Here is a 22,589-nt window from a genome sequence, read left to right on the forward strand (position 1 = left end):
TTGCCTGATAAGCTGTTCAGATCACCTGATGGGTCCTCTCCATCGCTGTCCCCATCAATCACCGCTGCATTTTCTGGAGGTTCCATGTACACTTTAGCCACCAAAATACCTTCAGTCTCCTCATATTCTTCTAAAATGGAAGCTATCTCCTCCACCGTCAAACTGAAACCAAAAGAAAAAAATGTTACAGCTTGATGAAAAAAGAGTAGTCTGTATCAGAGTGGCTGTTTTACACTTGTACGTAAGGCTTTCTTCCTATTGTATATTCTATTGGTTTCTTTCACCAGTTCCTACGATCCTTCACCCTTAGGCGAGCACATAATTGCATATTTGTTATCAGAACAATAGTGTTATCAACTCGAAGTGAAAGTGCAAATGCCATGCACTCCTGAACAGCTGCTCCCTTCAGTGACCATTGTCAATAAATGTCGACACAAAAAACTATGTCAAAATATTACCATGCTCTTCAATGAATAACATCATACTCACTCAACATTATTAAAACTACATGTTTTTAGAAGTTTATTATTGACTTGCTAACGAAAAGTAATTTAATAACAAACAGAAATGCACTTACTTGTTACAGAGTGAAATTGCACCTTCTGCACACCTGGAATACTCCATACACAATACACCCCACGAGACAGCAGGAGGGGAGTGGCTGGCGTCATTGTACGCAGTGATACCAACCGACACTACATAAAATGCTGTACCGCTCTCACCGATTTCTGTTTCAGAGCTGCCCGAATGTTACGTCGACAATGGGCAGAAACTGATTATAATTTATTTTAAATACAACCTTGCATTATATTAAACAATATATTAAATTTAAGATTGTACCGAAAAGCATATTACATCCAAGCTATTACTGCATTTTGCACGTCTTTGAAGTAAGTCCTTTGCCAATGTGAACATGGTAAGTAACATAAATACAGAGCATTCCCTGACATTCGCTACGAGACTCGACGGCAAGCTGCCCGGCATCAGCGCTTGTCTTTCCTGGTGAACGGGTCAACGACAGTCACTAGTGTCGGCTATTAAAATTACAGTGTTCATATTGTGTACTAACCTTGACTACAGAAGGTGTTGAAAATTATTCCCCTTGGCTGCAACACATTCCTGGTATCTCCGAAGGAAATTGGCATTTACACGTGCAAGTTCGTCTACTGTAATTCTCCCGATTTCTTGTACAATACTCTCTTTTAACTCACGGATGGTGTGCGGATTGTCTTTGAATACTTTATTTCCTCATTTTTTTTTCCGCTTTTATTCAGAACTGACCTTGTTACTCTTAAACTTTTTTACGAGGTTTAATATAGTGGTCCTATGTGGAACGGAAACATCAGGACATATCGTTGCAAAACGTTGTCGCAGTTCTCCACAATTCCTGTTTCCGAAGTAACACTCGACAAAATAAATCCTTTGTTGTAATGTAAACTTTTGTGATGCCATATTAAGCCACAATCTTCAACACACGGACACAACACGACATGACATGACATGACACAACACAGCACATCTGTAGGATTATACTGGCGTCAGTCTGCAACGTCAACAGAAGGGGAAAGAGAGCGAAGAAAACAGACTTGCGAGCGACTGCCGCAAACCCTTTCACCAGGAAAGACAAGCGCTGATGCGGGGCTGCTTGCTGCCGAGTCTCGTAGTGAATGTCAGGGAATGCTCTGTACAATATTTGCTTTGTTTTATTAGTATTTCTGGCTTATATTTGCTTTTTAAAAACACCAGCCTCAGCATCATTGCCATTGCTCACCAGGTGAAGAATGTTTTCAAAAGTTGAAATATTGTATTAAACAATCTTCTGCCCACCAATCTTTTCTGAAAGCCAGTACTTGGATCAATTTCTTCATATACTGTAATATAATATAATATAAAAGTAGATACCACTACAGTGGAAACATAGCAAAATGTTATAAAATTTTTTCTAGATTTTACATTTTCCCGCATTTTAAATTTTTTTGGCTTGGTCTCCTGAAAAACGTAAAATCGAGTTTCCACTGTATATACAAATAGGAATGAGAATTGACTAATCTGCAGTGGATGACCTTTGCGAAAGACACTTGGATGTCTATCTCTCTTCTTGCAGGGTGAAATCTCTGGATCTAGTGGGGTTGTGCGTTGTCTTCTTGTCTATCTGTGTCTAGTGCCACTGTACAGTCACAGCCTTTATGAATGTAGTTATTTTATGTACTGAAAAGAAGTACCCACTCATCTATGAAATTGTTTTTTACAGACTTCTTTAATTTTTGTGGCCATCGCCACCATCCTCTAAGGAACATGTTTTTTTATGGTGCTTCAGTAATGAAAATCACTTCTGTTTTTCTGTTTTGCTAAGGGGCTTGCTTATGTCCCTCCACATGGGCATAAGTTGTGGCAGCAAGTGGGGTAGTCACTTGTTCCCCCCCCCTTGCCATCTTAGTTTTTTTTTTTTTAAAAAAAAGGTATTTTTGTTGTAAATCAATCTTCCCCTCTTATCTGTACAACTCTGGCCATAAGGTAGCATGCTCAACTCTGGGCCTCCTCTCCTCGCACAAGTATGATGCACAGGACATGCAGTTCTGGACAAGTCATTTTGCCTGTAATTCCACTATAACCTGCTGGGAAGTGGTGGCAATAGGGGAGGGGGAGTACAGTTGCTCCCCCACCTACTTTTTATCCCCACACTGTGACCTCTCAATGCTAATCCTTGTCTACAAAGAATAAGTAAACTGTCCTCCCCTCCCTCCTCCTCAATTTTGGCACCCAATCACCGCTCCTGAGACCTGAGGGACAATGATGTAAAAAATTTTTTTTTCTGATTTCTCAAATGTAACAGTTATTTAGCCAAATTGTGGTGGATGCTCTTTTTATGGGATGGACAACTTTCCGATTCTGCTCCCCCCCCCCTCCAAATTATGCTTCAAGCTTTGCCCATGTCCCTGCATTAGGAAAAAGGTGCAAATGTTTCATAGCAAACGTGAGCGTGACACAGTACTAGACAATGGGCAGAGCTGTAGGTAGAGAATTCAGCACCTGGAATAAGAATATAATTTGCAACTGCACCATATTAATCTACCTTAGCTTTATTTAGTTAATAGTCCTAAATTTACATGCAAGATGAGGATTAATATTTAAAATAAACACATTTGAAGTGATGGTGGTTATTTACATGTTGGTGTACTTCCTCCAGTAAGAGGAGAGCTAAAATTAGCAGATGCAGTGTATAACCTGTGCAAACTAGAAATGTATTATTGTTTGTTGGTTTTGTATATTCATGTACTTGAAATAACCATCTTCGCATGCCAGTTTCGTTTCTCTAAAGGGGCTTTCAGACCAAGGTGCTACTTGCCACGTGGAAATTAACGTACAGATATAAATGCAACCTTTTGTAGTCATGGACACTTCTGGGTTGTTACAATACCATTAGCTTTCAATGGAATTGTTACAACCTAGAAATGTCCATGACTCTATCAGTCACATGACAAGCTGTACAGTCATGGTAATAAATACTTCCTCCATAAGACTATTAGTATTAACGCTGTATGGGCAAGTATTTTTTCCATGACTGTACATGTTTCCTCGTTTGGATGTCACTCAGAAAAATCTTTTAACCATATGTTTTTTACTTTAAAACTACCTTTATTTTTCTGCCCCTCCCCCGAAGAACAAACCAGTAATTATTATGACACTTTCAATGCCATATACTGTATATATTTGTGTGTGTGTGTGTGTGTCTGCACATTGTTGCACTTTTTTTTATCATATTAGCAGGGTTGCTACGCATGTGGAAAACCTGGAAAACAAGGAAAGATCAGGGAATTGGGCTTCTCAGGGAAATGTGAGGGAATTTTGCAGATTGTCTGGAATTTACGTGCATTTTGGAGTCTGCAAGAGAAAAAAGTTGAAAGATGAGCATGCATTTCATTTCCACTTCTGGATTCGGTTCTTGTGATTCCACTCCCAAAAATGATTCAGTTTAGAAACTTGTTTCTTTCTTTATGATTCTCAGTCTTGTGCAAAATTATGGTTCCTTCGAATTTCTGTAATGAATTTTCACTTTTATAATACTAAATATTAGAAAGAATATCAAAGTAAAACTTGCAGTCCAGAAATTTGATCATAATTATTGGAAAGATTATGAAAATTTCTCCAACTTATAAATGTAAGCAAAAAAGCAGCATTTTTTAAGACACTATAAATCCGCCAGAAAATGAAAAATTGTGTGTGGTTTATGAACTTTTTCTGTTGTTTTTATATTGCGGAGATCTGTTATGGTGAAATAATGTACCTCTGTTACCTTAGCCTGAAGGCTAGATGCACTTGGTGCATGTGATTGTAGCACCCAATACATTTGATACAGATTATAATTTTACATTTCATTCTTTGAATTTTTACATGTTCTTGTGTGTGTAGAATGAAATGTTCTGTATTTGTATTAGCAATTGTTTTTAGTGCTGCTGCTACTTTGTTAAAAAATAATGATTCTTGACTAACATGTCTTGTGTATTGCAGGCCATGAATAAAAATGGGTAGAACTTCTTATGATAATTTTTTGCTGCCCCCCTTTTTTTTTTTTTTTAATGTGTAGCTTAGTTCATGTAAATGGCATTTCTCATTACAGGGAGCCTGTTTTTTTTTGTCTTTTCAGATCCAACGTGTAGCAGAACAAGTAGTTCCATCAAGTGTTCATCTACTGTATCTACTTCAAAAACAAACGCTTCCAGTTCTTCCGTTTCTTCGTCTCAGCCGTCCGTTCCTCATTCCCCTAATACGCTTACGGTGGTCACTGCAGTACCAGGCTCGGATGTACTGTCTGTTTCAGTGCCACTGAATGTGCTTACCTCGAAGACTATAACAGCACAAAACTCAAAGTTAAGCAAGACGTCGCAGTCTGAAGTAACAGCAAAAAGGTAAGAATGTGTACTTCAAATGATCTTTGAGGAGCTCGTAAATTGGTGTTATGTTTTAACTCTGGAATTTTCAAGTCATTTGTCATAAAGTGTTGGGGTGTCACTGCCAGGGGTGCCAATCCCCCCCAAGGCCTATGACATACTCCCCCCCCAAAAAGGTACATTCACCCCACCTCCCTTTATGCCGAATTATAATTCAGACATCTTCAAGCAATATATGTTTACTTTAGGTACTGTAGGCTCACTTTCATGTTTGCTAACACAAAGCGTACAATACTGCTCAGGCTCACTGCCATTTTTAGTGTACTTAACCTTATTCTTAACAGTTTGCTTGACTAGCCTTGTATTAATGCGAATAACACGTCCTCCCCCTTCCAAATTGATTCTAAAGGCATAAGAGGTGGTGTTTCATTTCAGCCCTATATACACGATCACGCATAGGCAGGTAAGAAAACTACATAATAACCATAACTAAAAATCACTAACAAGTGAATGAAACGATCCCCCCCCCCATTTTTGAGTGAAGATATATAGAATTGGTATAAAATTTTCTCTCGCTCAAAAATTCCCATGATGCGGGCACGTCATGAAACTCCCCCTGTGGCAACTCTGCTCACTGCTGCATTTTCGTAGTGTGTCAGAAGAAAGGTTGATTACATGTACAGTAACATGAAAATTTTTAGTACTGGTAAAATTTCTTAAAGAATGAAGTAAATAATGCAAGGAGATATATCGGTTTTATAACCCTGTAGTTAAGATGTATCCATAGTTGAGGAAGAAAGGTGTGACAGTGATTCTATTCTTTGCCACATCGTATCATTACACCAATGCCAAAACCACGAAATGTGCAAATTTTTACTTTTCCCCTAAGTGCAGTTTCAGGATGTCAACCAGTCTGGAAAATCTTGAAATCCTGGAAAAGTTGGGAATTTTACTTTTTCTGGAAATGTCAGGGAAATTTACTGTGTTTCTGGAAGAATTGACATTTTTGTTGTAGTGCATTAAAAGTAGGTTTTTGAATGGAGAAAAAAGACAAGAAATTTTAAATTTGTTGTGGACGAGCTATACTTCAGTTTCATGTACTGAGTATTACATTACAGTAGCAATTGTGTGTTAAATGTGCTAGGAAAAGGTCATGTTTTAAACTATTTTCACGTGGAAATTATTACAGTAAGTGGCTGTTGGAATTTATCTTATTCTTGTAATTTTTTGGTTGTGTTTGTTAGATAGTATTTATACATATATTACTAAATTTTAACTATAAATATGTATTATCTATGCTATTATTATGATTCTTGTATAAAAAGGATTTATTTCTTAAACCATTAGTCAATGCGTATCAAGTATTACGTAAAAGCTCATCCCTGATGTCCTATCCAACGGTCAATTTCTGTCGAGTTTCCGTTATTACTTTTAACATGTTAACCAAGTTTTGAGAATATATTTACTCAAGTTGGATTCTGAATATAATGTTTAGCTAAAATATAGTGACCGCCTTACACACATGTTTATATAGATGAATTACCCTAATGGCTTTGGTGTGGAAATTTTTTGTTTTTGGACTGAAAAATCTAGAAAAGTCCGGGAATTTTATTTTTATGAAATTGTAGTCACTCCGAGTTTCTGACTACTTTTTGTTGGTAGATTCCTACGGTGCCTTATATGAACTCATCAACAAGTAGGTACACATTTTACTGACGACAGCATTTATCCAAATGTAAGACATATTTTTCCTCAGGAAATTGAATATAGAAATGCTTTTTTCTCAAACTAAGATTTAGTACATTCATGGTTTTGGCATCTGCTGCGATGATATGTATGCAAAACAGGATTTTCAACTGTAGATGGAAAGTTGTTGTTGAGAAGATCCACAGACATGTATCAAACATTGTTTCTGGATTCATTGTCCTGTGTTGATGATGTCAACACAAGACATTCCATTAATATGCCAAACACTGTACGAATGTGAGATCCACATGGAGAGTGTTGCCCATGTGAAAGTCATTCACGCATTTGTTGTTGCATGGAGAGAGAGAGAATATCATACCAAATATTTTCTTCTACCTATACATTTCTGTAATTTTATTGATTTTGTAATCATCTTTAAATTTAAAACTGGACGAACTAGTAATGTAAATGACTACTTTATGTGTAAAGAATACCATCAACCAAATTTGGACAATGTTTTGAAATGTTGGGTACAGGAGTGTCACATGGAAAATGTGACATGTGAAGGGTGGCACACTCAAGTTGAATGTGAACCTGGAATCTTTAGTTGAGGAGTTTCTATTTCACTTATTCAGTGGCACTTCTCTATTTTTGACACATTTTTGTCATTGATTGATGTCGCTGGTCTTCCACTTCTTTGCTCATCCATCACATCACTTCTCCCGCTGGCAAACGTGTTACACCACACATACACTTGTTTACGTGTCATCACATTTTCTCCGTAAACCTGTTTCAGTTCTTGATGAATTTCTGTCTTGTTTCTTCCCCTTGGCACACAAAAATCGAGTCACACTACGCACCTCCTCTTTTGTGTAATGTTCCAGTTGCTGCGCCATGTTTCGACTAGCCTAGTCAAGGAAGAAACAACGTGCTGCACTCTGGTGGCTGTCAGATGTACTACACCTCAACATCTACAACATACAAAAATTATAATTACACACATGCAAATCAATCTATTGTGCAGCTAAATTCACCTTACTTTTTTTATTCACCTTTGTATATACTGCTTTTGATCCTGAAATGTGCCCAGTTTTTGTTCCAAAACCTTGATCTTTTATTCACCTCTCAGGTAGCACTCACAACGTATCTCCAGTATGTTTCAGAAATCACATGCTATGGGAGAACACTTTTTGTGGCATATATGTCACAGCCATCATTTAACCTTTAGCCAACATAGCCTCGCAAGCCTGTATTCCCATTGAAGCTGATGCCTTTTCAAGCTTTCACTTTTCAAACTTGCCGTGAAGTACAAAAAAAATCGTAGCTTGAGAGCTAATTGGAGAGATGAAATTGGTTTTGTTTTCTTTCCTAAAAACCGGGCTTTTTTAGCGGAGGAAATATTTATACGTTGTACCTCCCAATTTGGTGTTAAAGGATGAGGAAGATGTTTTTTTTTCTTTCTAAAATTTGGCAGTGCACAGCATGCCCCTGAGCTCCCCTCCATAGACTGAAGTGAATGAAAAATGTAGTATGTAGCAGTGCTACATTCCTACAACCATACAAAGTTTCATTGAAATCAGATTGGGACCTCTTGAGTAAAAAATAATAATAAAATTATATAAAGTGCAGTGTTGCCAGCTTCAGGCAGTGTCCAGAATTTCGCTATGGATGCTGGAGGGAAGCACGACTAAAGACCACACTATAAGGAGCATTTGGAAATTTGGCATAATTACAGAAAATTTTAAACTCCCTCCCTTTCCCCCTAGACCCGTAGTTGTTGGATGTTACTTAAAATGTTGCTTTTTACTCATTCTTACATTAATTTATTTTTTCAAAAAGATACAGTGCTTGAGATGTTACAGCCTTTATCTTCAATTTATCCCATAGTAACAAAAGGGAAACAAAAGGCTTTTTCAAATGGCACTTGTTAATAATAGTAACATTGGAATTTTGTTTTATAATTCAAGTATATAATACCCTTAGCGGTATACTAATGAACCAAAAAGCCAGATCTGAAATATAGTGTATAGTTTTCAAGAAATGGCATATGTTACTTGCTGCCATGTGCTAACAAGTTGTCTGGACAAATTAAGGGGAATTCACACCGAAGAGACATGCGACACAAGAGTTTCACGCTGAAGAGACAAGATGCACATGACACACGGCATGCTCAGTTTGCATGATGGTGCCGATATAATTGCATTAATCAATTTATTAGTCACCCGAAAAAAACGTAACGAGACATTGTTATATCTAAATTTCATTGTAAAATTTGTGCAAGTTATTTAAACTCCGGAGAGGAATGTTGTGCATGAGAAAACTGAGAATTAATATGCACTGACCTCAAACTGTATATGCCAGACTTTCCAGCCTGAATAAAGCGAATACCTAAACACACAAACACCATGAAACCATGTCCCGGTATTTTTCTTTTTAAGTTAATGCCCTTAACCCAAGAATTTTTCTCGTAAATCTTTACAGTATTTAAGATTTTATGCATGAATTAACATGTACCTATGAAATTAAATATTGATAAATAAATTCTAGCATAATCATAAAAAGTAATAGTTTGAGTACGTGTGTAGGATTCATGATGGATGCGGTAAACACTGTTTAAAATTACTTACTTGAAATTTAGAAATTTTGTATTTCCCCGTTGCACAATTTAATAGTCAAATCCTATTAATTTCGAGAATCCTCTGTCTTCATTCACTAAGGGTTTGGCATCTGGAGCGTAGATGGTACCACGCCACTGCTTTGTTTGTTCCCAGGTAGCGGTAGTTGCAATTTCTCTCGTTTGGTGGTGCTGGCGTGTGTATCCTGGTCTGCTTCCTGTTAGGTGACACTGCCAGGTGGTGGTTGGGTGGCTGGGTCATGCTGCTCGGTGCAGTGCAGTTCCTGTTCCTTGCGTGGCTGGAGGGAGCTCGAGTATGCGCACCGCATTTTTTCTTTTTCTGGTCAGGGATCTTTTTGAGGATGGGGTACCAAGTCGGGTGTGCCTGTCCATTGTCCAGGTTCAGTGCTGGTTTCTGTTGGATGATAGCATGGGTTTCTTTGACAGTGTTTCCTATAACAGAGCCAGTTGGGTGAAGTATGGATATGGAGGAGATGGTGTGGTTAGTGGAGTGGAGATGTCGAGAAAGGCCTGATTTTGGTGTGTCTTTTTTGGCATCTTTTACGTGTTCATTAATCCGTTCTTGGATAGTGCGGATGGTTCTGCCAATGTAGGTGTTTTGGCATTGGCATGTGGCCTTGTAGACACCAGGGGATGTAAGTTTGGGTAGGTAGTATATCTTGAAGTTGGGTTGTGCTCTTCCGATTTGGGATGTGGGTTTGTGTGCCAGTCGAATGTTGAAGGGTTTGAGGGCCTTGGCGAATTTGCCTGATGTGGTGGGGTGGTATGGAAAAGCAATCCATTTGGGTTTGGGATTTTGGTTCAGGTTATCACTGTCTCGTGGGTGTCTGAGCTGGGCTTCTGCTTTTACACACCACATGGATAGCTGGCGTTCGGTGTAACCATTGTTTAGTCCTATTCCGGTTACACATGTTATTTCATCTTGGAGGTCATCTTCTGTGCAGCTGTGTGTGAAGGTCCTTCTGTAGAAGTTCATCTATACTCCAGCTTTCTGTTTTGGTGGGTGGTTGGATTTGGCATGGATGTACTGGGTGCCCGGAACTGGTTTCCTGTATACGGATGTGATGAATTTGGCTTGGTGTCGTTGGATGCTTAGGTCCAGGAAGTTGAGGTGGCCATTTTCTTCAAGGTGAAATTTATGTTAGGATGTATGTTGTTGAGGGCAGTTAGGAGATGATTTAAGTCCTCTTCTTGTTTGTAAATGAATAGGGTGTCATCGGCATATCTTCTGTATCTTATATGCGGAAACTTTGGCTGGGTGAGTATTGACTTCTCTGCCATCTGTAGCATAATGTTGGATAGGGGTGCAGATAATTGGGTTACCCATCGCTAGACCTCCTGTCTGGTGGAAGAAACTGTCTTCGAACTGGAAATAGTTGTGGATGAGGCAGGTTTGTAGGAGGTTGCAGATTTCATCTGTTCAATTGCAGGACTTTTACAATGATGGCTTGCGTAAGGTTAAGAAATGCTCACACAAATTTGTGGCTCTGCAGGGCAACTACGTGGATAAGACTTACGTTAAATATCCCACATTTAACATTCCATGTCATTCTGTTCATGGTGATAATTAAAACTTTACGATACACTCTATTCCCACCCACCCCTGTATTTCTGCTGGGTAATTGAGAAATATCCATTATTTAGAAATGCATCTGTTAGAAGAAGTTTTACTGTATTACATTGCTCTTTACCTCTTGAGTTAATCACAGGATAAGGGTGAATGATGAACTAATAACATGGATAATGAGATACATCTATGCCTTACTTAACCATGGTTATGCTGAATACATTGCACAGAGGCAGGCAATGCCATGTGCTGTAAATAAAGTTGCTCTTATGTACAATTTTATATGCATAACGCATACAAAACACGAAAACAAAATGCTTCCTGTTTTACAAAGCTCTTTGTGTCATCATAGAATGAAGACACATTAGGTAAAGAGAAGTTTTATTCCTTGGGAACTGGCTATTCTAAATAAACTTGAATTGGAAATACTACAAAGTAGTCATAATGTTTCCATGTCACCTCTACCTAAAATTATGTTATCCACAGTACAGGTTTCTTTTTCCAACTCCATTGGGTGTGATTATGCAAATGAGAAGAAGTTCATAAAATGTTACCTGTTATAAAGTAATTAATGTGCTGTGTATAAATATGTAATGAATAAAGTATTATTAAATATGGAGAAACTAGTACTCACTTTATCCGCGAAACTGTTTTTTTCTTCTTGGTTCTACTAATTTCAGTGGCCACTGCCACCATCCTCATTGGAATTGCTGTACTGTTGCTTGGCATGCAACTTTTGTTTGTAGTTCTCCGGCTGCCGCTAGGTGCACTGTTGTTAACGGTATATCTGCATCCATGTCTTCTTGTATTTCCCGGTGTTAACGTGTTGTGGTAGGGGAATCCAGGTGTGGTGTGCCTGTCCGCTCTCGATGTTTAGCTCGTGCGGGAAGTGCATTATGGCATGTGTTTCCTTGATTTTGGTGTCTGCGAGTGTGTGGGTAGTGTGTTTGACTTGTACTTTCTGAATTTTATGGCTAAGGTATTTGATGTGTTTGGCAAGACCAGTACTGGGTTGGGCTTTTTTCACATCTGTTAGGTGCTGTTGGATTCTTTCATTGACAGATCTGATGGATCTGCCAATGTAATATGCCTGGCACTCGCACTCTGCATCGTAGACACCTGGGTTATCAAAAAGGGGGGGGGAGTACCATTTGTGTTTGTTTAGTTTATCAGCTATTTTGGCCTTCCTAATTATGAAAAGGAAAAGTATTATTGTTAGTGGTTTCAAAGAGACCTACCTCATCTCGTATCTAAAGGGTGTTTTTTCTTTTTCTTTGATAGCATTCGTGCAGCTGTTGTGCTGGATTCTGAGCGCAAATGGAAATTCTTTATCACACGTGACATAATTTAGGACTGAACCAATGCTAATGCTGATGTCACTATCAGCCAGTATCATTGAAATTGTCCAAAAATGCACAATTTTCATTACTTTCTTAAGAATATTGCAGGGAAAATGGAATTTGCGATTAAATGTATCTCACGTGAAGTTATAAACATTTATTTAGTACAGTAGTGGTAAATCATACATTGAAATTTATAAATATTGTTTCAACTTCGAAGAATTGCTATTGGTCAAAGTGGTATCTCAGCCTTAATGGAATTGTTGACCCTCTGCTGGTGATTAGTTGTTCCAAGTTGCTTTCTTGACCACTTTTTGATTCATTTTCACAGAACTAATACGAATGTCCTTGGTTGGATGCCCACCAAGAGGCTGGGTTCCCGCTGATGTGGAAATCCTTATGAGTGAAAAAAATAAAGATTTGGAAAAATGTTGCTAACACCAGAAAAAATCTAGTTTTTTTTGTTTGTTTTTTAATTAATTTGCTCAAACCAGATTCTTGATGCGGGATATTCTGTATAAAACTATGTTTATAGTTTATATTTGTTAATTCATATTGAGGGATGTAAGCTGTGACCCTTCCATGTTGTACACTCAGTTGTCAAGCTCACTTCCTCATAGTACACCCTTGATTCCTTGACTGCATTTTGCAGACTAACGATGCTCTGGCATCTGGACCTACGGCCAGTATAATCCTCGTAAGGGCTGTGTGTGTGTGTGTGTTGTCCTTGTGTGTGCTGAGTGCCCCTTTACAGCCTCAACTTGTAACCCAAGTAACCATCGACATTAGTTATAAAAGGGGCTGGACCTGGTAAAATGTGACGGGTGCAGGTTGATGCTCCTAAAATTTCAAATTCAATCAATTAATTCATATTGAATAATTTTGAATAAACTTTATTCCTTTAAATAGCCAAGTGTGGGAATTTTTTTTCAAAATGAGTGAAAACATGTCAGGATACTATTTATAAAGAATAAATAGAAAAATAATAGTTAATCTGAAAACATATTGTTACGTATTCAATGGCCTGTCTGTGACCAACTGAAGTCACACCTTATTTTTTCTGTTACAGTGAAGAAAGTGCTGACGGTGACAAGGACCAAGCAAGCAACCAAGTCTGTGTAGACAAACTAATACGGAAAAATGCACTGCCTATGGAAGTAACCTGATGACGGATGGGTTTCAGGCCATAAGGAAACAATCTGTGTATGTGTCGTTGTGGCTTGGTTGGTTGGTTGCACGCCACCGATTTAAACAGGATTAGGTCCTGGCGAGGCCTTTTTGCAAGTTCACTGGCCAGTTTTTCCATCTTGACTGCCGCTGTCTTTTGATTTGGGATCACTTAGTACAGAGCCTCTTCAGCCGCAAGCACTTTTCCGGCCGTTCTGAGCAGGAACGAAACATGCACCAACCACGCCATTGTCTTTGTCACGTGGTCCAAATGAAGCTAGCTCTTGAGTCGTAAGAGGGTAGGTCCGTGCTACAGCTGTGTAAAGCATTGAAATTAGTAGAGATCGTTGGGGTTAAATATACGCTGTCTTAGAGGTTACTTTTCTTCATCATTTAAAACTGCAGAAACTCTGAAGAACAAGAAGTCATTGTTACGATAGGTCAACTTATTTTTCTTTATTGACAGTTTTGACTAATAAGTATAATAAGAAAACATATGGTTTCACAATGAAATATCAAGATTTTTTTTTTTAAGTATGACTTAGGAATTGGATTACAAGAGTTATGTAAATATATCTGTATGTTAGTCCAGTCTGACTAATAAAAATTGATAGAGAATTTTTCCTGACTATACTGTATAAACAGAATTATTGCACATTTGCTGTTTCAGAGCTTGTGGAATATGTTCATGTTTGACTTCAGTTACCTCCACGAGTAAATATAAGCTCTTCATTTTTACCAGTTTTGGTTTTGTGTACCTGTGTTGTCTCTTAATATGACTGGCTCTACATGTAAGCTGCTCCCAGCTACTACTGACTTTAGTAGAAAGTTGAATCTTGAGATACTAGATGTTTTAGCTAACAAAATTTATAGTATGCATTCAGTTTTATGTTCTGATAAAAAATAACTTTAGTTACATCAGTATAGGAATAGATTTTGGATCTCAGAATTTTCAGAAATAAACATTTTAATAACAGGTGTGTGTTTCTTCAACTTTACACAGAAGAGAGCTGTAACGTGCCATAACTGAAATGAAATAATACATTTCACACAATCTACCTGGAGCTATTCGTAAATATTTCTGATAACTTGGGTCTCTTCTGTCATCTGTTTGAGTGAATTATATCTAAGTATTTATTGCTTATGAGGCTATCTAGATTTTTTCTTTCCGTACAAGGACATAACTGCATTCTTCCAAGCTATGAGTTTCAAGTTGCAACAAGAGGACTATACTCATACAATGTGTGTAAACGTTATATGCTTCTTAGCAGTAATATTTTCTGTTGTTTTTTTAAAATATACACTATGTGTAATATCTAAGGCATGTTTGTCAAATGGAGTACTTTTTTCTTTATCATATTGATATTGAATGTAACTGCAGTGTAGTTAGTTTGTGTTTGTCTGATATTAAGCGGAAATTGTTATGGTTCAGCACACCAAAACACTAATCAAACTTATAAAATGAGTTGAAATGATTACAAGAATATATATATGTAACAAAACCACTATATAGTTCGCATGAAATAATGCAACAATTTTTTCTGCACTTTGCCACACAATTTCATGTTCCTAACAATGCAATTTCAATTGCTTTATTTTCATTCTTCCACAGTTAATGTTTATGTATGTTGTGTGGCAACATGGCTTCCCTGTAAGAAATACTGTTTAGATGCATTCTTCCGAAGTTATGGTATTACGTATCTAAACCTGCAAAAAAAATCTAAAATTGATTAGAAATTTTCATATTTGTGTATTTTTTTTAGTCTGGCAGTCATACGTTTTAGCAAGATTAGCCAAACGAAAGAGATGTGTGTTTTTTAAATGCAATTTTTAGATTAAATATTTTAGACAATTTGATTTCAAAATACCCATTGAAATAAATACAAATATCTTTTAGTAAAGTAAACTTTGACCATTGTCAAATGGCACATACTAAAATACAAAACCTTTTTGTTGCATGAAAGTTTTTATTTAGGTGGAAGCGGTTCTTTTATTGCAAACATTTACTAAATTGTAAACCTTTGTTGTGATTTTCCCCAGTAGCTAGTTTTTGCACAATTTCTGAACAGAATGTTCACTTAATATGCTGTGATAATGTCGACAATGTTGTATAACATTGTATCGCTTTGTTAATACATTGAACTTTTGTTTTTTGATCTTTGAAAATGTAAAACGAGGTTAATTTTTCTATTTCCATTTTCTTCAGAGTTTCGTGCAGTTTTTAAAAAAAGAAAAAACTGTGTTGTCTTGGTCATTGCAGCTGACTCAGATGAGTGCAATAGAATGATAAATCAGTTGTCCATGAGCGTTAAGAAGATGATTGTTATTTTTTTTTTCAGACACCATTTTTATATTTTCTAGCAACTACAGTAAAACCCAATTTGCATCATTTGAGTCTGTGGAGATGACTACTAAGATAGGGAAATGTCATTGGTGTTTGTACATATGTAAGTGTGGATGTAGGTGTGCATGCGTAAAAAGTGTGTGCTAATGGTGATCGGCCACCAGGCGGTAGATTAAGATGTGATATGCACTTGATAGGAAAAAAAAGAAAAACAAATCCTGTGTGAATGTGTGCGAGGTGCAGATAGTTCAAGAGGGCTTGCACCACGCAGTTGGTGCTTTCGGGAAGTCTTTAAGTATTTGCTTAGAGAAAAAAAAAGGGGTTTTGGGGTGGGAAGGGAGGGTAGGGTGGGTTCAGTAGCGAAGTTGGAACGTCCGGTTACTCACGTTCCACAGCTGCACGATGAATCAAAACTCGGATATTTTTTTTTAATATTATTTCCATTTGAAAAGAATTTAAAAAAGTCTCCCTCCAATTTGTATTGCACCATAAGCTGCATGCATGGCAACAATAAGATATATTGTTGGGTGGAGATTGATCTAGTTGCTTCATCTAATTATTACATTTGCTACAAAGGAAATATTAACTGTATAACCAGAGGCATGATATTTTCACATGGAAGAATTTCAAAATTTGCATTTTAGTTTCTCTCTTCCAATTTGTAAAATGATCTTAGTTGTTGTGGAGGGTGTGTTTTACCACATATTTAACACAATATTACATGACTACAAGTTAGTGTATTACTGTAATTCCCCTTGTCATAAATTATGGAGAGAGAAAAAAATAATTTGCCCCAAATCGAACATTCACTTTTTTTTTAATATTACCGTTAATATTCAACCTTTTATGTTATTACGCATCAACCCAAATCTTATTCTCTATTCATGATTCATTTGAACTTCCATTTATATGTCTGCTATATATGCCTATTGTAATTTTCTAAGTGCCTAGATTACTCTGTTCTTCTCAGTAACTTTATTGACAGTTCTGTTCAGAACTTCCCATCTTTTTTATTTCCTATTTCTTCTGAAATATTACAAGTTCTTTGTAGTTCAGAAATTTCCTATTTTCCAACATTTTTTTCACTCTATACCTCATTTGCAACATATGTTAATATTAATGTTGATTTTGGATGTTTATATTCTATATTGTTCACAGGTTGCTAGTCATAAGTTTTGTTAATCTTTAGGTGTGGAAAATTTGTCCATCTTTTATTTTCTGTGGTGGCAACAGTACGTATAAATCTATTGTTGTCTAAATGCAATGACTATTTAGACTCTGTATTTGTTTCCCGTTTCTATTACTTTGTGTCTTGGTTGAATCTCTTCTTGCAAAGCTAAGCTGGAACTGACACACGTCAGTATTGGTTAATCTTTGTCTAAAACATTTTAGAATGGCTTGATTTAATTTTTTAGTAGAACAACAAAATGTTACTTGTCCATTCACATTCAAAAAGTGATTCCCGCAGCTAAAGTTCCAAACTGCATAGAATTCTGGTATGTGTATTGTTAAAAGGTAAAAAGGTAACTCTTACTTCTTATCGTTCTTTTACAAAAAAAAAAAAAAAAAAATCCTTCAAAATTCTACATAAAACTGCCATTTCCCCTTCTTTAATTGTTTTGCTGTGTTTTCCCTGATATGGTAGATGCGGCACACTAGTGATGTCCTCCTCTCCTCCCCTCTTCTGTTCCCTTCACCACGCACACATTCGAAGCCAAAAAATGCTAGTAATTTGCCAGATGTAGGTAAAACAGATAAGATACCTCAGTTTGTCATCTTTTGCACCTCTTGACACGACATTGAGCCATCTCCTGAAACGTCACTGACTTAGCTCTAGGCAAAGAACTTGATGCGAAAATTTCATGCCTCTACTTGCAATTTATCTTGGCACAAGACCGATTCAGCTGGTCTGTTACAGGTCATGTAGCTGGCGTTACATGCCCCGCAGTCTGTTGTGCCTCACTGTAGCTGGTGGTGCATGAGTCTTTAATTCCTGCAGTAATGCCTGTAGCATTTACAGGTTTTAAGGAAACACAAATGGTGATATTGTACAATGGGTAAATGAAGACAATGTAAAACACTTCATTTTTTACGTGGAAGAAATGATTAAACATTGTATTAATGTAAATAGTCTTATAGTGAGCATTAATGAATAAATTTCAAACATTTGTTTGGATTGCCAAAGAAATATAACAGTGTACTTCATTTTTTTTTCTTTTAAGGATTTCCCTTTAATGTTTCCTTGGTCCATGTTTAAGGTTACGTTTATTTTCAGGGACTGAAAACATAATCATCATCGTAGAATATTTTCAGGTCTCAAGGTTCCAACTGTGACATGTTGAGAACACATTCATGTAGCTGACAAATTGTTTTGCTTGGTAATGTTATATACCAGTGTAAAATTGACTTACTGTATTTACTCATGTATAGAGCCCGGAAGTTCAGGTATTTATGTTTGTTAAAATAGGCAGGCAAAAAGGCATTTATAAATGCGGAAAATCACTAAAATGTAAAAAAAGGCAAAATAAACCTAAAAAAGGCACATTCGGAAGTCGCTTACTTTTTATCTATCATTTCTGGCAAAATGTTAAAATCTACATTGGGAAAAGCATTTCAATTTTCACCAAATTCACACACGTAACCATGTAATTTGCCACTTAATGGCACACTAAATTTTGGCATGATGACAACTACATGATCCTTTCCTCCAAAGTGCAGAACTAAATTAAAGATAGAGAACTTGATTTTGGAATCCATGCAAAGGCCGTTGGGCATTAGTGCTGTTTCTTGTCAATAACGTCCTGACATGGACGCTGGACGTGATGACATAATTGTGCAGACGTTCTGCAACAGGTTTTCAGCAGTCAATCATGCACAAGGAAATGTTAACCGAAAGGCAATATCCTAACTCAGCATGAAATACTTTTTTCTCACACTTTTCTCCTTCAGCAATGTTGAAACATGCCTGAGTTCAATATTACTTAAAAAAGGCGAAAATTATTCACATAATAAATGGAAGGAAAATAAATGCCAACAACGTTTCTTGGGAGAAAAATAATTTATACACACACACTTTTTTTTTAAAAAAAATGGTCCAATTTCATTGAAAAAGGCAAAAAAAAGGCATTATAATTAAAAATAGACAGTGGGGTCCCAAATAGGCAAAATGAAAAGGCTTCTAAAACATTCGAAACAACATAAAAAACGTATATCCGGAAAAATTTTATCAATATATCCAATAGATAAAAAAGAGGCATTTTGCCAAACTTCCGGGCTCTAATCATGTATAATGCGCACTTTTTCCCAAAAGTTTTGTCACCAAAAACTGTGGTGCATATTATGCACGGAATAATTCGGAGAGCCAACATTAAACCGTACATGGTCATTCCATGATTTTGTGACACCTGCATTGATTTTTTTGTTATTACGGAACCCTATCATGTTATATATCGTTGTAAAGCTTGAATTCTGTAGTTTCTGAATATGGCAACAGTATTCCATTCAAGATGGCGACACTAACGTGCAATGCGGTTGAAATAAGCTCATCACGAAATGAAGGAACGTTTTGATTTTTATGGTACTTTGGATGAACAAAAACGTAAGGAAAAATAATAATTAAAATGTATTACTGGCCAAATAATATGACATGAATGCGCCTCCTACAACTAAGAAAGCCATTTCTTGCACCTGAATTATACTGTGCGTTATATACGAGATATAATTGTTTGTCACTTTTCCCTATCAAAAACCAGGGTGCGAATTATACACGTGTAAATACAGTATTTCAGGATAGCTGAAATCTGAAAGTACTGGTTCCACAGATCTGGATCTGGCCATACCTAGTCTGTATTTGTCAGTTTGCTTTTAAATTGGTGAGTAAAATCAGTTTCTTCATGACTTTTTTGTTTTCGTTAATGAGGGACTTCTTCATGAAACTCAAGCTTATGATGAAGACAGCTGAAGAAAATACAGGTGTCATCCAGAAAATAAGTTCCGTAAATTTAAAAAGAAAAAATGTAATGGAACAAAAAAGTTTATTGCACACTGAAAAGTACATACCTAGGACTAATTTTCAACATAGCAGGGTTGCTACGCATCTGGAAAACTGGGAATTTTTCAGATCGTCTGGAATTTACGTACATGCATTTTGGAGTCTGCAAGAGGAAAAAGTTACAAAATGAACAAGCAGTTCACTTCCACTTCTGAATTCGGTTCTTGTGATTCCACTCCCAAAAAGGATTGTGTAGAAATTTGTTTCTTTAGTTCTTATGATTTTCAGTCTTGTGCAAAATTATGGTTCCTTCGAATTTCTGTAATAAATTTTCACTTTAATAATACTAGATATTATAAAGAATATCAAAGTAAAACTTTCAGTCCAGATATCTGATTGATAACTAAAGCACATTGACAATATGATCATAATTATCAGAAAGGTTAGTGAAGATGAGGTTATAGTCTATTATTTTATAGATCTTAGTCTTGTTGGCATTTGCTATAGAATTCCTATATGCAACAAAAATTTCATCAGATGCTGTGTACTTATAAATGTAAGCAAGAAAGAAGCATTTTCTACAACACTATAAATCCATGAGAAAATGAAAAATTGTGTATCATTTATGAACTTTTTCTGTTTTTATATTGTGGACCTCTGTTATGGTGACATAATGTACCTACCTTAGTTTTGAAGGCTAGATGCACGTGATTATAGCACCCAATAAATACATTTGATGCCGATTGTAATTTTACATTTTACTCTTCAAATTTTCACGTGTTCTTGTGTGTGTAGAATGAAATTTGCTAAAAAAATAAAAAAAAAAAGAGTTGTGAAAGTGAATATTCACAATAATTAACGGATTATATATTTAATTGAAAAATATAAGGTTCAAAAGCAAAAATCATGTCTGGAAAAAAATATTTTTGGACTGGAAAACCTAGAAATGTCAGGGAATTTCATAATCAAAAAATCATAGCAACCCTGAACCCTGCATAGTTGCTACCACTGTTCAGACACTTATTATAATGAAACACCATGTTTGGTAATCCCGTACCATAGAGGGATGCTGCCTATAGTGATAACCAAGTAGTAACAGTGTGTTGGATCGCATGGTCGTTGTTGAAGCTCTGGCCATCAAAGAAGGATTTCAGGTGAATCGTCTGTTCTCTGTAATCTTCTGTTCACTGCATTGGCCAAATCATCAGCCACTACAGATGGTCGCCCACTGCGTTCCTCCTGGACATATTGTTCTACCCTTTGTTAAACTGTCTCACCATCTCCATACCAATGAGGCACTCTTGTTCTGGTCCCCATACACACCAGCAATATGACGGTGAATTTCAGCTGTTGACACATTCAAATACGGATCACAGACTGCACTTGACATGCAGCGGGCATCTCAATTTTCTTGAACATATCACAACCTACTTCTATCTTTCCTCAAACTGATGTTTGAGGCCAAAGAGCCAAAGAACTCTGCATACATGTGCATCCTCACGATTGCAGCACTGCTGTGACACAAATTGCAAAGAGAACTTACGTTTTGGACGTACTATATACAGGGGTTAGCATACAGGGTCTGTATTTTAAGTAATGAGATTTTTTTTTTCTGCCGCGACTAGATGTCCGAGCGCACTGGGACCGGTTGGAGTCGGTAGTCGGGGGTGTGACCTTGATAGCGCTCCAAGCGGCAGTTGCCTGCTGGCGTCCGTTGAGGCATGATCACGCGTGGCGTGGACGTCTGCAAAGTAATGTGTGCAAGAGCAAAATGCAGCAAAGCATGGAACAGCGGTACGCGATCAAATTTTGTGTGCGCCTTGGAAAATCTGGTGCAGCAACGCTGGAAATGATTCGGCAAGCATACGGCAGTGACAGTTTATCACAAGCGCAAGTGTTTCGGTGGCACAAAATGTTCAAAGAAGGCCGGGAGAGCGTGGAGGATCAACCCCGCGCAGGACGCCCGTCAACCTCAAGAACCAGAGACAACGAACAACGTGTCCAAGATTTGCTGAACGCGGACAGGCGTGTCAGTATGCGGTTTATCGCTGATACGCTAGGACTCGATAAAATGGTTGTTCACAAAATCATCACCGAGGATCTTGGGATGAGAAAAATTTGCGCCAAGCTCGTCCCGAAAGTTTTGACGAACGAGCAATTGCACAACTGCGCGGTCGTGTCGCAAGATCTTTTGGAGCGCATTGAAGACAACCCGCAGTTTTTTGACAATGTCATTACCGGAGATGAACGTTGGATCCTCGAGTACGATCCCGAAACAAAACGGCAGAGCACCGCATGACACACTCCGCAGTCGCCTCGACCAAAAAAGGCGCGCATGTTCAAGTCCAGAATCAAAGCATTGCTGATTGTGTTTTTCGACAAGAAAGGTGTGGTCCATGTGGAATTTGTGCCTGCTTACAGACAGTCAATGGCTCCTTCTACGTGGGGGTGTTAAAAAGGTTGAAGAGACGGGTCAACCGAGTGCGACCAGAAATTGCCGCCGATTGGAAGTTCCATCATGACAATGCGCCATGTCACACGTGCTTCGTGGTTAGAGAGTTCCTGACGAAATCTGGCATCACAACGATTCCTCAGCCTCCATACAGTCCCGACCTTGCCCCTGCAGATTTTTTCCTCTTTCCCAGAGTGAAAACAGCCCTCAAAGGACACCACCACGGAACCCTGGATGCGGTCAAGGCGGCTTGCACGCGTGCTCTGAAGGCTGTTCCAGTTGCTTACTTTCAGGGAGCGTATGACGCGTGGAAAACTCGCCTGCAGAAGTGTGTTGACGTTCAAGGGGCATATTTTGAAGACTACTAAAGGTTTGTAGCGATATCTGTAATAAATTTTGTTTTCTGGATTTATTCTCATTACTTAAAATACAGATTCTGTATAATTCAGTTCACCGAAAATGCAAACTATGCGACTGTTTGTATTTCCATAGAAATATAATGAGTTTCCTGTTACAAC

The 22,589-nt window shown here is 37.4% G+C and overlaps 1 protein-coding gene and 1 pseudogene across 1 annotated transcript in view; both read left to right on the forward strand.

Moving 5' to 3' along the window:
• E(Pc) (Enhancer of Polycomb) overlaps window positions 1–13,904 on the forward strand; it is a 70,059-nt gene extending 56,155 nt beyond the window's left edge. The window contains exons 11-12 of the mRNA XM_083142399.1: window positions 4,646–4,907; window positions 13,187–13,904. Of these exons, the coding sequence (XP_082998525.1) occupies window positions 4,646–4,907; window positions 13,187–13,283 (359 nt within the window). The 3' untranslated portion in view covers window positions 13,284–13,904. The remainder of the gene's footprint in view (window positions 1–4,645; window positions 4,908–13,186) is intronic.
• Window positions 13,905–21,390: 7,486 nt separating this feature from the next.
• Window positions 21,391–21,918, forward strand: LOC146004138 (protein GVQW3 pseudogene; annotated as a pseudogene).
• Window positions 21,919–22,589: the final 671 nt, after the last annotated feature.

The sequence above is a fragment of the Lepisma saccharinum genome, chromosome 21 (genome assembly GCF_977018435.1).
Source record: "Lepisma saccharinum chromosome 21, izLepSacc3.1, whole genome shotgun sequence".
Classification (NCBI taxonomy): Eukaryota; Metazoa; Arthropoda; class Insecta; order Zygentoma; family Lepismatidae; genus Lepisma; species Lepisma saccharinum.